The 15,448-nt window shown below is 43.1% G+C and overlaps 2 protein-coding genes across 2 annotated transcripts in view; both read left to right on the forward strand.

The window, feature by feature from the left end:
• LOC6727173 (insulin-like receptor) overlaps positions 1-9,671 on the forward strand; it is a 45,211-nt gene extending 35,540 nt beyond the window's left edge. Inside the window, exons 4-13 of the mRNA XM_016176308.3 lie at positions 805-2,026; positions 2,096-2,671; positions 2,736-2,905; positions 2,965-3,253; positions 3,318-3,680; positions 3,756-4,180; positions 4,283-4,397; positions 4,461-5,114; positions 5,173-5,477; positions 5,544-9,671. Of these exons, the coding sequence (XP_016033669.1) occupies positions 1,012-2,026; positions 2,096-2,671; positions 2,736-2,905; positions 2,965-3,253; positions 3,318-3,680; positions 3,756-4,180; positions 4,283-4,397; positions 4,461-5,114; positions 5,173-5,477; positions 5,544-8,069 (6,438 nt within the window). The 5' untranslated portion in view covers positions 805-1,011 and the 3' untranslated portion in view covers positions 8,070-9,671. The remainder of the gene's footprint in view (positions 1-804; positions 2,027-2,095; positions 2,672-2,735; positions 2,906-2,964; positions 3,254-3,317; positions 3,681-3,755; positions 4,181-4,282; positions 4,398-4,460; positions 5,115-5,172; positions 5,478-5,543) is intronic.
• Positions 9,672-12,721: 3,050 nt separating this feature from the next.
• Positions 12,722-14,266, forward strand: LOC6727175 (cilia- and flagella-associated protein 161). Its single transcript, XM_002102531.4, has 4 exons — positions 12,722-12,894; positions 13,014-13,532; positions 13,590-13,691; positions 13,935-14,266. Exons 1-4 carry the CDS (start codon positions 12,838-12,840, stop codon positions 14,100-14,102), a joined length of 846 nt encoding a protein of 281 aa, XP_002102567.1. The 5' UTR covers positions 12,722-12,837; the 3' UTR covers positions 14,103-14,266.
• The last annotated feature ends 1,182 nt before the right edge of the window (positions 14,267-15,448 follow it).

A 15,448-nucleotide genomic window follows, 5' to 3' on the forward strand; every position in this document is an offset into this window, starting at 1 on the left:
ATTCTTATTTGTTCTGCTCTTTTGTCTGTCGCATAAAATTATTTAATTTTTTTTTGCTCTGGCTGTTTTTGTTGCTTAGCAAGCTGGGCTCTTTGCGCGGCGAGTGCGAGTGAGATGGGTAGAGTGGATCGTTGGTTCTCAGCTGTTTAGGAAATTTGTTGTTGCTTTTGTTGCTTACATGTTGTATTTTTAATAATTTTAATTTACCCAACTCCAAAATATTTGAAATTGGATTTGAATTTATAATTTTATTTGGTAATTAATTGATTTATATTAAAATTAAAAAATATTAAACATTAAAATAATTGCTAATGAGAAAGGAGTTTGAATAACATAATAGTTTCTGCATTAATAAATAATCTACTTAATTCCCTGTTTCATACATACATAAGTATATAATGACATAACAAATAAATTGATTACCTAAACTCCAATTTTCGACTTGATGTCATAGAACTGAGTTTTTCCGTGCAGTAGAACTTTCCGCGAAAAACTGGATGTGCAATAGGTCAAGTCGTGTCCAATTTCCGAATACTCCATCTCGTTTCCGTGCTACGTAAACTGAATAGTGTATAGTATATGGACTAGGTGCAATAATTAGGGATTTGAAATGACGAGCGTAAAGCGTTAAAATGAAAATCGCTTTGTGCGAGAGAGACGGCGGCAGATGGCAGGTAGTTCGACACGTGTGCCGCGCACTTGGCGCCCTTTTTCGCATGGAATTACGTAGGTTGCTGTTCTTCTGTATTGTTTTTCAGCTTGAGAACTGAAAACTAATTTGCACATTCTGCTTTCTCGTTACAGTTGCAACGGCGGAACAAATAGAAGAAAAATTGCATTCCAACTGAAGTGAAATATTTGTTGCGCTTTTCCGCTGCAACAGAGTGTGAGAGCGGGACGAAAGATGATTACCTAGCGGGGGTGAGGGAGACCCAAGAAGCGAAAGTAAAACTCGTGGAAAGCTGAAAATTTGAGGAAACAATTTCATAACACGAATAGAAACACCGCAATATGTTCAATATGCCACGGGGAGTGACAAAAAGTAAATCCAAGCGTGGGAAAATTAAGATGGAAAACGATATGGCAGCAGCAACAACAACCACAACAACAACAGCCTGCACGCTTGGACACATTTGTGTTTTGTGCCGGCAAGAAATGTTGCTGGATACATGTTGCTGCCGGCAAGCAGTGGAAGCAGTTGACAGCCCCGCAAGCAGTGACGAAGCGTATAGCAGTAGCACCAGCAACTGTCAAGCAAGCAGTGAAATCAGTGCGGAGAAGGTCTGGTTTCTCAGTCATGATGATATCGTACTGTGCCGCAGACCAAAATTTGATGAAGTGGAGACGACGGGTAAAAAGAGGGACGTCAAATGCCGTGGACATCAGTGCAGCAATGAATGCGACGATGGCAGCACGAAAAACAATCGACACCAGCGTGAAAAGTTCAATATCTTTAGCAACTGTCACAATATTTTGCGAACATTGCAATCGCTGCTGCTGCTCATGTTCAATTGCGGCATTTTCAACAAGCGACGCAGGCGGCAGCATCAGCAGCAGCAGCATCATCATCATCAGCATCATCCGCAGCATCATCATCAGCAGCATCATCAGCGGCAGCAAGCCCATGTTAGTTACACAAAATTCCTATTGCTGCTACAAACACTGGCAGCAGCAACCACAAGACTGAGTTTAAGCCCTAAAAACTACAACCAACAACAACTACAGCATAATCAACAGCTGCCACGTGCCACACCGCAACAAAAGCAACAAGAGAAAGATAGGCATAAGTGCTTTCACTACAAGCACAATTACTATTACACGCCTGGCATTAGCCTTTTGCTCTTTATCCTACTGGCCAACACATTGGCCATCCAAGCGGTCGTGTTGCCAGCACATCAACAGCACCTGCTGCACAATGATATAGCCGATGGACTGGATAAAACGGCGCTTTCGGTGTCGGGGACGCAATCGCGATGGCCAAGGAGCGAATCAAACCCAACAATGCGACTGTCACAAAATGTAAAACGTATGTATTACCTATAAACTACCTTGCAAGTTTAAGGAGACACTAATAGCTTTTCCATTAACCTTATAGCTTGCAAATCCATGGACATCAGGAACATGGTGTCGCACTTCAATCAGCTGGAGAACTGCACGGTCATCGAGGGCTTCCTGCTGATCGACTTGATAAACGACGCCAGCCCCCTGAACAGAAGCTTTCCAAAATTGACCGAGGTCACCGATTATATCATAATCTACCGTGTGACTGGACTGCACTCGCTGTCAAAGATTTTTCCCAATCTGAGCGTCATTAGGGGAAACAAGCTGTTCGACGGATATGCCTTGGTCGTCTACTCGAATTTCGACCTCATGGATTTGGGACTTCACAAGCTGCGATCCATAACCAGAGGCGGTGTGCGAATTGAGAAGAATCATAAGCTGTGCTATGATAGGACCATCGATTGGCTGGAAATTCTGGCGGAAAACGAAACCCAGCTGGTGGTGCTGACGGAGAACGGCAAGGAGAAGGAGTGCAGGCTTTCCAAGTGCCCGGGAGAGATCAGAATTGAGGAGGGGCACGATTCCACGGCGATCGAGGGAGAGCTTAACGCCAGTTGTCAGCTGCACAATAATAGGCGCCTGTGCTGGAACAGCAAACTCTGCCAGACAAGTGAGTTGGCCCGTGTAAAGTTATACCGTTTTCCTATTAACATTTTTCGCGTTTGTTCCTCCAGAGTGCCCTGAAAAGTGCAGAAACAACTGCATCGATGAGCACACCTGTTGCAGCCAGGACTGTTTGGGTGGATGCGTGATCGATAAGCATGGAAATGAGAGCTGCATATCCTGTCGAAATGTGTCTTTCAACAACATCTGTATGGACTCCTGTCCGAAAGGCTATTTTCAGGTAGAAACTGATTAAATTTCACTATACAGCAAGTAGCTAACTTTCAAACTCTTTTGCAGTTCGACAGCCGCTGCGTGACGGCGAACGAGTGCACCACACTGACAAAGTTTGAAACCAACAGTGTGTATTCCGGTATTCCATACAACGGACAATGTATCACCCACTGTCCAACGGGGTACCAGAAGTCAGAGAATAAGCGCATGTGCGAACCTTGTCCGGGCGGCAAGTGTGACAAGGAGTGCTCCTCCGGTCTTATCGACAGTTTGGAGCGTGCTCGGGAGTTCCACGGCTGCACCATTATAACCGGAACCGAGCCCCTTACCATCAGCATCAAACGTGAAAGCGGCGGTAAGTGGTTTCTGCTGCTCTATATTAATCTATAATCTCTATATTAAAACTTCATTTTTTTTAGCTCACGTCATGGATGAATTAAAATATGGTCTGGCTGCCGTCCATAAAATTCAGTCATCCCTAATGGTTCACTTGACCTACGGATTGAAGTCCTTGAAATTCTTTCAATCCCTAACTGAAATTAGCGGCGATCCGCCGATGGACGCGGATAAATATGCTTTGTATGTGCTGGATAATCGCGATCTGGATGAGCTCTGGGGACCCAACCAAACGGTGTTCATTAGGAAGGGCGGCGTCTTCTTTCATTTCAACCCAAAACTATGTGTCTCCACCATCAACCAGTTGCTGCCCATGCTGGCCTCCAAGCCAAAGTTCTTTGAAAAGTCAGATGTGGGCGCAGACTCGAATGGAAACCGCGGATCCTGTAAGTAATCAATAACGAAAATTTTTAGTAAAATTTTAAATTTTGCCAGTACTAACCTGAATGAAACATTTCCAGGTGGAACAGCCGTTCTCAATGTCACATTACAATCAGTGGGAGCAAACTCCGCTTTGCTGAACGTCACGACAAAAGTCGAAATAGGAGAGCCCCAAAAGCCGAGCAATGCTACTATTATATTTAAGGATCCGCGCGCCTTCATCGGTTTCGTGTTTTATCATATGATCGATCCGTACGGGAACTCAACTAAAAGCAGTGACGATCCATGCGATGATCGCTGGAAGGTCAGCTCTCCGGAAAAGAGCGGTGTCATGGTGTTAAGCAATTTGATTCCGTACACTAACTACTCCTACTACGTTCGGACCATGGCTATATCCTCGGAATTGACAAACGCGGAGAGCGACGTGAAAAACTTTAGGACAAATCCCGGACGACCGTCAAAGGTGACGGAGGTGGTAGCAACCGCCATCTCAGACTCGAAAATTGTGAGTATGGAATTGTGCAAAAGATCCCTTTAGGATTACAAATGATTTATAAATGTAATATAATTGTTTATTTTAACTGATCCACCATTATCGCCCTTTCAGAACGTAACTTGGAGCTACCTAGATAAGCCTTATGGCGTGCTAACGCGCTATTTTATAAAAGCCAAACTTATAAATCGGCCTACTCGAAACAATAACCGGGATTACTGTACTGAACGTAAGCAACAACGCAGCCAAATTCTATCCACAATTAACTTATTTAAATATTTCATCTGTTCAGCTCTCATCAAGGCCATGGAAAATGACCTGCCAGCCACAACGCCTACCAAGAAAATACCGGATCCTTTAGCAGGCGACTGTAAGTGCGTGGAAGGCTCGAAAAAGACTAGCAGCCAGGAATACGATGATCGTAAAGTTCAAGCGGGCATGGAGTTTGAGAACGCGCTGCAAAACTTTATATTTGTTCCAAATATTCGGAAAAGCAAGAATGGATCGTCTGACAAATCAGACGGAGCGGAAGGTGCAGCTCTCGATTCCAATGCTATTCCAAATGGAGGAGCTGGTAACCCCTCCCGTCGAAGGCGAGACGTTGCGCTCGAGCCAGAGCTCGACGATGTGGAGGGCAGTGTACTTCTTCGCCATGTGCGCTCCATCACAGACGATACCGATGCATTTTTCGAAAAGGACGACGAAAATACATATAAAGACGAAGAAGACTTGTCCTCCAACAAACAATTCTATGAGGTGTTTGCCAAGGAATTACCACCAAATCAAACACATTTTGTCTTTGAAAAACTGCGCCACTTCACCCGCTACGCTATCTTCGTGGTAGCCTGTAGAGAAGAAATCCCCAGCGAAAAATTAAGGGACACCAGTTTTAAGAAGTCGCTCTGCAGCGATTATGACACCGTTTTCCAAACTACCAAGAGAAAGAGTAAGAAAGACTTGAGAAAGTGTTTACTTTCATTACTAACGATTTGGTTTACATATAGAATTTGCCGACATAGTCATGGACCTAAAAGTAGATTTAGAACACGCCAACAACACCGAGTCCCCAGTACGGGTTCGCTGGACGCCACCAGTAGATCCCAACGGAGAAATCGTCACCTATGAAGTGGCCTACAAGCTGCAAAAGCCCGATCAAGTGGAAGAGAAGAAGTGCATCCCGGCTGCTGACTTCAACCAGACCGCCGGCTATTTAATAAAGCTCAACGAGGGACTTTACAGCTTCAGGGTGCGAGCCAACTCAATAGCGGGATACGGCGATTTCACGGAAGTCGAACATATAAAAGTGGAGGTAGGTTGAATAATTGTTATCTGCAAACGATCATTTTAAAATTAATTTTTTCATTAAATTCAACAGCCTCCGCCGAGCTACGCTAAGGTATTTTTCTGGCTACTGGGAATAGGCCTGTCGTTGCTGATCGTTTCCCTGTTCGGCTATGTCTGTTACCTGCATAAGAGGAAGGTTCCCTCTAATGACCTCCATATGAACACAGAGGTGAATCCGTTCTATGCGAGCATGCAATACATCCCAGACGATTGGGAGGTGCTGCGAGAGAACATAATTCAGTTGGCTCCGCTAGGCCAGGGATCATTTGGCATGGTGTATGAGGGTATCCTGAAGTCCTTTCCACCCAATGGCTTGGATCGCGAGTGTGCCATTAAGACTGTCAACGAAAATGCTACGGATCGCGAGCGGACCAATTTCCTGAGCGAGGCGAGCGTCATGAAGGAGTTCGATACGTATCATGTCGTAAGATTGCTCGGTGTTTGCTCCAGGGGTCAGCCGGCTCTGGTAGTCATGGAGCTAATGAAGAAGGGTGACCTTAAGTCCTATTTGCGTGCCCATCGTCCCGAGGAGCGGGATGAGGCCATGATAACGTATCTTAATCGCATTGGAGTGACTGGTAATGTGCAGCCTCCTACTTATGGTAGGATCTACCAGATGGCCATTGAGATTGCGGATGGCATGGCATATTTGGCCGCCAAGAAGTTCGTCCATCGTGATCTTGCAGCTCGAAATTGCATGGTTGCTGATGATTTGACGGTGAAAATTGGTGACTTTGGCATGACCCGTGACATCTATGAGACGGATTACTATCGGAAGGGAACTAAGGGGCTGCTGCCAGTTCGCTGGATGCCACCGGAGAGCTTGCGAGATGGTGTCTACTCTAGTGCCAGTGATGTATTCAGCTTTGGAGTGGTTCTCTGGGAAATGGCCACCTTAGCGGCGCAGCCATACCAGGGACTTTCCAACGAGCAAGTCCTGCGTTACGTCATCGATGGCGGTGTTATGGAGAGGCCGGAAAATTGCCCTGATTTTCTCCATAAACTAATGCAAAGGTGCTGGCATCATAGGTCTTCGGCGAGACCCAGTTTTCTGGATATCATCGCGTATCTCGAGCCACAATGCCCCAATTCACAATTCAAGGAAGTATCCTTCTATCACTCAGAGGCAGGTCTGCAGCATCGGGAAAAGGAGCGCAAGGAACGCAATCAGCTAGATGCATTCGCGGCAGTCCCCTTGGACCAAGATCTGCAGGAGCGGGAACAGCAGGAGGATGCCACCACACCTTTACGAATGGGCGATTATCAGCAGAACTCCTCGTTAGACCAACCGCCCGAAAGCCCCATCGCCATGGTTGATGATCAGGGTTCCCACTTGCCATTTAGCCTGCCATCGGGATTCATTGCGAGCAGTACTCCTGATGGGCAGACTTTAATGCCTACTGCCTTCCATAATATTCCAGCTGGGCAAGGTGATATTTCTTCGGCCTACGTTGTGCCTGATACAGACGCTTTGGACGGCGACAGGGGATATGAGATCTACGATCCCAGTCCGAAATGTGCAGAGCTGCCGACGAGCAGAAGTGGCAGTACTGGCGGTGGAAAACTCAGCGGAGAACAACATTTGCTGCCAAGAAAGGGTCGCCAGCCTACCATCATGAGCAGCTCGATGCCAGATGATGTCATCGGTGGGTCCTCACTGCAACCGTCGACTGCGTCAGCAGCCAGTTCTAATGGCAGTTCGCACACAGGACGTCCAAGTCTGAAGAAAACAGTGGCGGATTCGGTTCGCAACAAGGCAAACTTCATTAACCGCCACCTATTTAACCACAAGCGAACGGGCAGTAATGCCAGCCACAAGAGCAATGCCTCCAATGCTCCGAGTACCAGCAGTAACACCAACTTGACAAGTCACCCGGTGGCCATGGGCAATCTTGGAACTATCGAGAGTGGTGGCAGTGGTTCGGCTGGCAGTTATACTGGAACGCCCCGCTTCTACACTCCTTCAGCCACGCCTGGAGGAGGCAGCGGTATGGCCATTAGCGACAATCCTAACTACAGACTACTAGACGAGTCAATAGCCAGCGAACAGGCCACCATCCTAACGACTAGCAGCCCCAATCCGAACTACGAGATGATGCATCCACCAACCAGTCTGGTCAGTACCAATCCGAACTATATGCCCATGAATGAGACTCCAGTGCAGATGGCGGGTGTGACCATTAGCCATAATCCGAATTACCAGCCAATGCAGGCGCCGTTAAATGCACGCCAAAGCCAAAGCAGCTCCGACGAGGATAACGAGCAGGACGAGGACGACGAGGATGAGGACGACGATGTGGACGACGAGCATGTGGAGCACATAAAGATGGAGCGCATGCCATTGAGTCGGCCCAGGCAAAGAGCGTTGCCCAGCAAGACGCAGCCGCCTCGCAGTCGCAGCGTCAGCCAAACGAGAAAATCTCCTACGAATCCCAACTCCGGAGTCGGAGCCACAGGAGCCGGAAACCGATCCAACTTGCTAAAAGAGAACTGGCTGCGCCCGGCGAGTACGCCAAGGCCTCCACCCCCCAATGGATTCATCGGGAGGGAGGCGTAATCGTTAAGAACCGTAGTACTGTAGAAAAACATGTAAATAGATGAGGAGAAGCAGCATGGACATAGATAGAGTAGCAAGCCTTTGCCGCAAGCCAAGCTTCTTTGAATTTGACTCTTCTCTATGCCTGCAAACTAGGGTGGAGGAGATGTAGGTCCAAAGATATTTGTATTTCAATATGACTGGCTAGCAATCCATTGTAACTTTTCTAGCGATGAAGCTTCGAACAAGAAGTTGATTCTTTAGTTAAAATTTTGCATTAATAGAAAATTAAGAACTTTGTGTCAGTCTTGGTAAAAGAAAGCACTTTTCCGTAGATGGATGACTCTTCTTGGTGTCGAACCAAAATTGTACATTTTAGATTCATAGAGCCTAATTTTCAATTCTCAATTGTTCTCACAATTGTTCGACGATTATGCAAACGACTATATGGAGACGAAGATATGGAATCAAAGGCTTAATTTGCTGAGAACGAGCCAAAAAGATTGCTAACCGCCTTTACGATTCTTTGTTCAAGCCATCGAACCACCCTAACCGCGCATGTATAATACCAATAGTTTCGATTAAGCCTATTTATGTTTACGTATTCGTTTAGTATTTACTCTACATTTTTTGTTTGTTTAAATTAATGCACTAGAGCCGTTAACGCAATACAAAACGAGAGCAGAGAACGATAGTGAAAGCAAAAACAGAAGAAACAGAAAACAAGAAAACAAGAAAACAAATAAAAGCAAAACAAGTCCTACATGCAAATAACAAAAGTACAAAAGCCAACAACCAACCAACCTAAGTACCGTTTAAATAGACATACAAATTCTACCAATTATAACTTATAACTCATACCTACTACGTATATTAATTATGATAATTTTAGTACCTACCAAATCGCTTAGAGCAAGGCGAAAGTAAGTGAGAACCGCAGCAAAAACAGAAATAGATGAACTCTACAACAGCAAACAAGCAATACAAAAACAAAACAGCAACTGTCTTCACTGAGTTAGCTAGCAATAGTTATAATTATCCAAACACCCGAACTACACGTAACTAGGTTTAAATGTTACTCAGCTAATTTTACATGCATGTCGAAGAGCCTTGCAGTTTTTAGCGCGTTTTACCCCCTGATTTTTATTTATATTTACACCTACATTTATGTTAAGCAATTGGTAAGCATTGCTTGATTGTTCATACTTCACTTACAATATCTTCTATTTTTTATTGCGTAATTATAGTATTTATTGATTAGCCGGCGAGAGTTTGCTCTGCTCTAGGAGTACCACTTTCAACACTTGGTTCATCACTTTCAAGCGAAAGCAGGGCACAGCAGCAAGTGCATGCGGAGAGACTTTTGTTAAATATTTTTTTCTAAATCAATTTTTTGGAAGCCAAGCTTCGGAAAAGGAGTTTAAGAGAAAGAGGAACCCATAACGTAATTTCAAACTGAGAGCTTAACTAACTAATGCATCATGATTATTGTATACAATCTGCTGTCGTTTTTTATACAACACTCGCTATATACGAAGAAGAAGCATTTTATGTACTAACTATAGATGAAAGCAACACTTAACGAAACAACAACAGCAACAAGAAAAAAAAAAGGAAAATCCATAGACTCATATACAACAATTTTTCACTAGACCTAAATAATCTGCCATACGCCCCCATTAACTCAAATATGAACAAGAAACCGGACGGATTTTGTTTTCTATAATTTAATTATTCAACAATAGCTCATAGACGAAACAATAGACAAATTATATACCATACATACATATATATTTACACATAATTAAGAACTGAACGTGATATGTTTGCTGAGTGTACTATCCTGACAGTTCTCCGATTTCTAGCAAAGGAACGGAACCCAAAGTTCAATCCCAAAATCAAAAATCCAAAACCCAAACCAACCACAAAAGCACACAACATTCTTTTGAAAATCCGAAGTAAGCAATAACCCACTTTAGCAACAGCAACAACATTTACATTATCGACAACAACTGCAACAAATGGAATTTTTAAACGAAAAACAACTACAACAAAAGTATTCGATATTTGCCTTCGCTCTTTATATTATTATATATTTAACTATACAAACACATATATTTAATGACTAAATGAAAGCAAAGCAAAGCAAAGAAAAGCAAAAACAAACAAAACACGCATGTGCTAGGTCTTTTGTTTTTATTTTATAGATGCAAAGCGAAAACAAGGAAACTAAATATTTAAATGAATTATACAAATTACTTAGAGTGTAGTCATTGTAAGGAGGAGACGATGAATCGCGAGATAGGTAGGAATCCTTGAACTAATTTTAGTATATGAATTAAAAACGAAAAAACAACTAGTGCTAATTATATAAACAAAACTGGGAAGCAAGCGATATTTACACTGAAAACTGAAGTAAAAACTACTAAAAAAACAAACAAAACAAATCGAAAAAAAAATAACAAAAACAAAACAATTATGTATATTAATTTAACAATGTAATACGCTATATGCATAACGAAACAATAGATATTCTACACAAACACACATGCACACAGACACCCACACACACCCATACACACATTTACATATATTACACACATACACACTAAAAAGACTGAAAGATATAGTTCCTTTTGTTTTTATGTATATAAAAAATGTGAAAAGAAAAAAGAGAAATTCTAACGAAAATTGTAAACTTAAATCGATGGAAATAAAAGGTGGGAAAACGTAAAAACAATTAATGGAATTATACATTTAACGAGTAAATTAAAATAAAACAACAAAGCAGCAGAAAAGCAGAAAGCACTGTGCGGCGTCACGTAACATGTATATTTAGTAGTCGAATTAACTAAATTGTTGTAACATAAAGTGGAAATATGAGCGCTTTCGCGACAACGCCAAATATCAACTACTTATATAGCGATATATATTCAGGAAAGTTTGGCTTTGGGTCGCCGCTGCTCCTTGCTGTTTTAATGTATATACACGCGAACATCTATTTAAATAAACAGTACCATTTAAACGAATTATTGTCAACTAAATACACATAAACATTGTAAACACAACAGAGAAGGATAAAAATTAAAAGCTTCAATATTTTTATTATTTCTAATTAAAGCTAATTGTAAAAGTAATGCTAAGTTAATTGTTTCCTGTTTGTTTAAGCAAAAAAAATCAACTTATAATAAAAGGAAATACAAATAAAATTCAATACTACAAGTAACAAACAAGTTTTGGGATTATTTATTTGAAAATAAACAAAGTATGGACATTCAGGTTCATTTGTTCATTTATTTTAGCAAAAAAATTCATTTGCAATGAGAGAGCAGGCTATAGTCGACTATCAGATACTCCTTACTTAGCTAATGAAAGCGCTAAGATATTTCAAAATTTTGATAGAAATAGGCAAAAACAAAAAGTAAAATCGATTGTCTGTGAGCCATCCTTTTTTTGTAAAAATATTTTTGGCATATCGATAGTTTTGGCTTTATTAACATAGTATCAAAGTATCTAGTATCCTAGATCGCAGCGTTCTTGGGAACATTCAGCTATAGTCAGATCCACTCAGCAAGGGATTTTGATCAAGAATATATATACTTTACACGGTCCTTCTACCCATTACATTCGTTTCAATGAACCTAGTATAGCAATGACTTTACGAGAATTAGGTAATTTGAAATCACTTAGGTTTAACTCATTTATTTTGGTTTTTAAAATTACTAAATTGAAAAAAACATGTATTTAAAATATACAGTGCAAATATCAATTGTTTTTTAAATGGAATGTATTAATGACAGCTCTTGGTACATTAACAACAACATTTGGCTAAGTAGAAAGTGAAATTGTTTAAATGCCATTTTCTGTTGACCCCAAAAAATTTTCAAAACTTTCCCACTAACCTTCAGCAGATTGAAGTGATTGACTGTCTAATTAGCAAGTATTTTCGATCAGTTTTCTGCCACCTCGCCAACCCAACTCGCTGGTGTTGGGCCATTGGAGAAGGAATCCCGAAGATTTGGGGATGAACTGACTGAACTAACCATTCAGCAGGAGAACTGACAAATAATCTAATTAGACGCCAGTGCGATGAGTTTCCACTGTCAAAAGATGAATGCGGGTAATTTTCAGAGCCCCACGGAAACTACTCGAAACGGGAGCCACTGGATTGGAGATGGGGTGGCGAGAGGGATGGCGACATTGTGTCAAGATGTCAAGGGAAAGGTAATAAATTGTGGGCTGCAAGTCGTTGGCTCCACGGCAGCTGGCGGAAAAGCGGTCCAAAGATTCCCGCGGCATTTTCAATTTCCGCAGCGGCATTTTTCAATATGAACGGGAATTCCTCGGAGAACGCCTGATGACATGCGCACTCTCGGCCCGTTCCGACATGTAATTAGTTGGATACTTCATTAACCACAGTCGACAATCAACAAATGAGTAATTAACTTGCGCCCGGGACTCCGCTCCTCGGCTCTTCGGCGGCCTCGTGTGCAGTTAATATTTCATAATTGAGCAATTTATTTTCGCCTCTTTGACAGGATCAAAGATGAAGCCGCCACCAAAGCGGCCCATGCAAATTTTATGCTCGGTTAGTAGCCGGTGGGTAAGGCTATGTGTGTGGCTCTCGTAGCAGGAAACTATCTTTGATCTTTTGAGGGAACACATCGTAGTAGGTGGTTGCCGGGCTGTCACTAGGAAACCACAGCACACGACAAGCAAACACCACCGGCGACACTGGACTGATTAGGTAACTGGATATGCTCCCAGCATCCGAAATAACTACAGAACAATGTATGGTCCTGGGGTAAAAGTGGGTAACTGGCTGGAAACTGCCTTGTCGGAGGAGGTGAGCATGCACTAGCACTCGCTATCGCTATTTTCTAATATCTTAAAAGCTTATTTGCCACATACAATTGTATGAATCCTTCGATTAGTACTGTAAATGCTTTCCCTATGTGTGGTCAGATGCGTATGAGTGATATGAAGAAGCGCCGGGAGAGCGGTAACCTGCTGCTGGACAAGACCCGCGCCGTCTACGACCGCTTCTACCAGGGAACAGTGCTGGGTCCGCCGCAGGATGTTCTGGCCTTCGGAGTGGTGGTGCAGATCCGGCCCGTGAAGATCGGTGTCTGTCGCCAGCAGGTTTCGGATCAGAACCTGGTGCTGTCGGTGGTAATTACTCAGGAGGGACTGCATCGCGACTGCAAGACCATCAACGAGATGTGTGATCTTACGGTGGCTCCTTCGCCGCGTCCCGCGCTGCGCAACAGCTTCAGGATCGTCAGTCCGAACGAGGATGACCGTACCGGTCAGTATCTGGCCTACGGCGAGAAGTTCCGCCTGCAAGCCCTGGAGCCCGCTGATGAGCCCATGTATGTTTTCAGCGGTCCCAAGAGGCTGAACCTCTCGCTCCCCGTCGACAAGGCTTTCTTTACCACCAAAAACGGCGAAATTACACTTCCACTCGGCTTAGTATCCCATAAGGTTGGCTCATCCTTTGGTGCTTTAACTGTATTTCTATCCTTATTGTGTATCCTACAGAACTGTGGCCCTTCTGCCCGTGTGCCCACATCGCACACTCACTTTTTCTGCGCCCACAAGGATCCCGATCTTCGATTCGAAAGCGAAGGCAAGACCATACCCGTGAGTTAATTCCATGTAGTTTGTGGTGAACATTTAAAGTGTAAGCTAGGTTTGATTCGGTCCATTTCAATTATGTACAAATTAGAAAACCGTCCACTTAGAAACTATTTATTAAGTTATAAAATACTTAGAAAATAACTCTTCGATTTTATGATCATCCTTTGTACCAACTATTTAAGAAATACTAATTTTAACATTCTTATATATTTTAATGGAGCTAATTATGCTTTTGTACATTTTTAGGTACACAATCCGCTGGTCATTGTTCACGCGGTTACCAATCGAAATTTGGCTGTGGAGAATGTTTTGGCCAACACCTTGTTTGGCCCCGAGTTCCAGGTGTCCGTGCAGACGTACAAGAATGTGTACAAGCGCGAGACCTGGAAGAACCTGTGGAAGTTCACATATTGATATGGGTCTTCCCATGAGTCGGCGTATTTTCAGATTTTTTTATGTTATATTATTCAGTTTGGTTATGGCTCGTACCTGCTGTGGCATCCAAACGACCCAATCAAATGAGCTGTTGCAAGTTTGCCTGTTTGTTCAGCATGTCAAAATAAAAGACTAGACGAGAAGCTGTCGTAAATTCCGTTTGATTGTGGGGCTATGCCAAGAATCCCGGGGGGAAATTTATGTCCCCTCGCAAGTTTCTAGCCGGTCAACGAGGCGTGTGAGTGATTTGTTGCGGGGGCAACGCTGGGGAAATGTCAGGAGTTGCGCCACTTTATGCTTGTGATAAATTAATTAAAATTAGACAATAACTGCAACGGGAAGAGCCTAATGAGCTGGAGACGATCGACAAGGGCAGCATCTCTCTCCGTTGCCCATCTGCAAGAGGATCTTGTAGAACATGTCAGCGCAACAAATTTCAATTAGTTCGCGCTTCACTTATTCGACGGCAGCAGAGCGCTCATAAAAAGAAAGTGCCGCCCCCAGAAGGCGATGTGAATTGGATGGAGCACATGGTGAAATGTACTGGAAGAAATCCTAGTTCAATAGCTAGAAAAAACATCAAACAAGATGGATTCTACTGATATTATAATACGTTGTTTAAAGTCACTTAAAAGGGTGCTTAAAATTATAAAGTAAAAAACCCAGCTATTACTTTTGGATTGAATTTAGTTGAAAATATTTATGCATTCTACCCACAGGATTTATTGTTTCCGCTCTCTTCGAACTCATTTTTATTTCCCGTGTACCATAATTAATTTGAACAACTAAATTCGACGCACAATGTATTACTGTAGAGCCCTGATTGGGATTTTAATTGGCCGCCGAATCGCCACCCAGAGCAACTTTAGTGCCAGGGGCCAGGCCTTTGGGAACATGGCCAAGTAAAGAGCTGCAAATGAAGTCAAAGGTCCCCGACGTCGAGTTATTTTCGGCATTTCGCTCCGATTACATGTTTTCTGTCATAGATTAGCCGCGGACCGCCTTCAGTCGCCGCAGAGCACACAATTTCACACTCCCCCGACTTTATTATATTCCGGCATCTGTTGCAGTCAGAGGAGTATCTTTGAGTATGCCGGAGTATCTCGGAGTGTCTCGGGTATTTCGAGAATCTCGAGTGACAAAGTGGTTCGAGGGGAGTATCGTTTTCGGATTCTGGGTGTGTTCTCCGGGCTAAACTGCACATTACTTATGCAGGATGATTTACTGGGACGCGTGACAGATTTACAAGTTGCATTCACTGCATTAATTCATCATAAATACTTGGTGGGGCTCCACAGTTTGTGCGGTTTGCCGCGAATGGATGA

The sequence above is a fragment of the Drosophila simulans genome, chromosome 3R (assembly GCF_016746395.2).
Source record: "Drosophila simulans strain w501 chromosome 3R, Prin_Dsim_3.1, whole genome shotgun sequence".
In the NCBI taxonomy this organism is placed as follows: domain Eukaryota; kingdom Metazoa; phylum Arthropoda; class Insecta; order Diptera; family Drosophilidae; genus Drosophila; species Drosophila simulans.

What these genes read in the sequence shown, in the direction of transcription:
- LOC6727175 (XM_002102531.4), top strand. Translation starts at nt 12,838, where the DNA reads ATGTATGGTCCTGGGGTAAAAGTGGGTAACTGGCTGGAAACTGCCTTG. An exon ending in TCGGCTTAGTATCCCATAAG is followed by an intron (nt 13,533 to 13,589) that starts GTTGGCTCATCC and finishes TGTATCCTACAG; the next exon opens with AACTGTGGCCCTTCTGCCCG. An exon ending in GCGAAGGCAAGACCATACCC is followed by an intron (nt 13,692 to 13,934) that starts GTGAGTTAATTC and finishes GTACATTTTTAG; the next exon opens with GTACACAATCCGCTGGTCAT.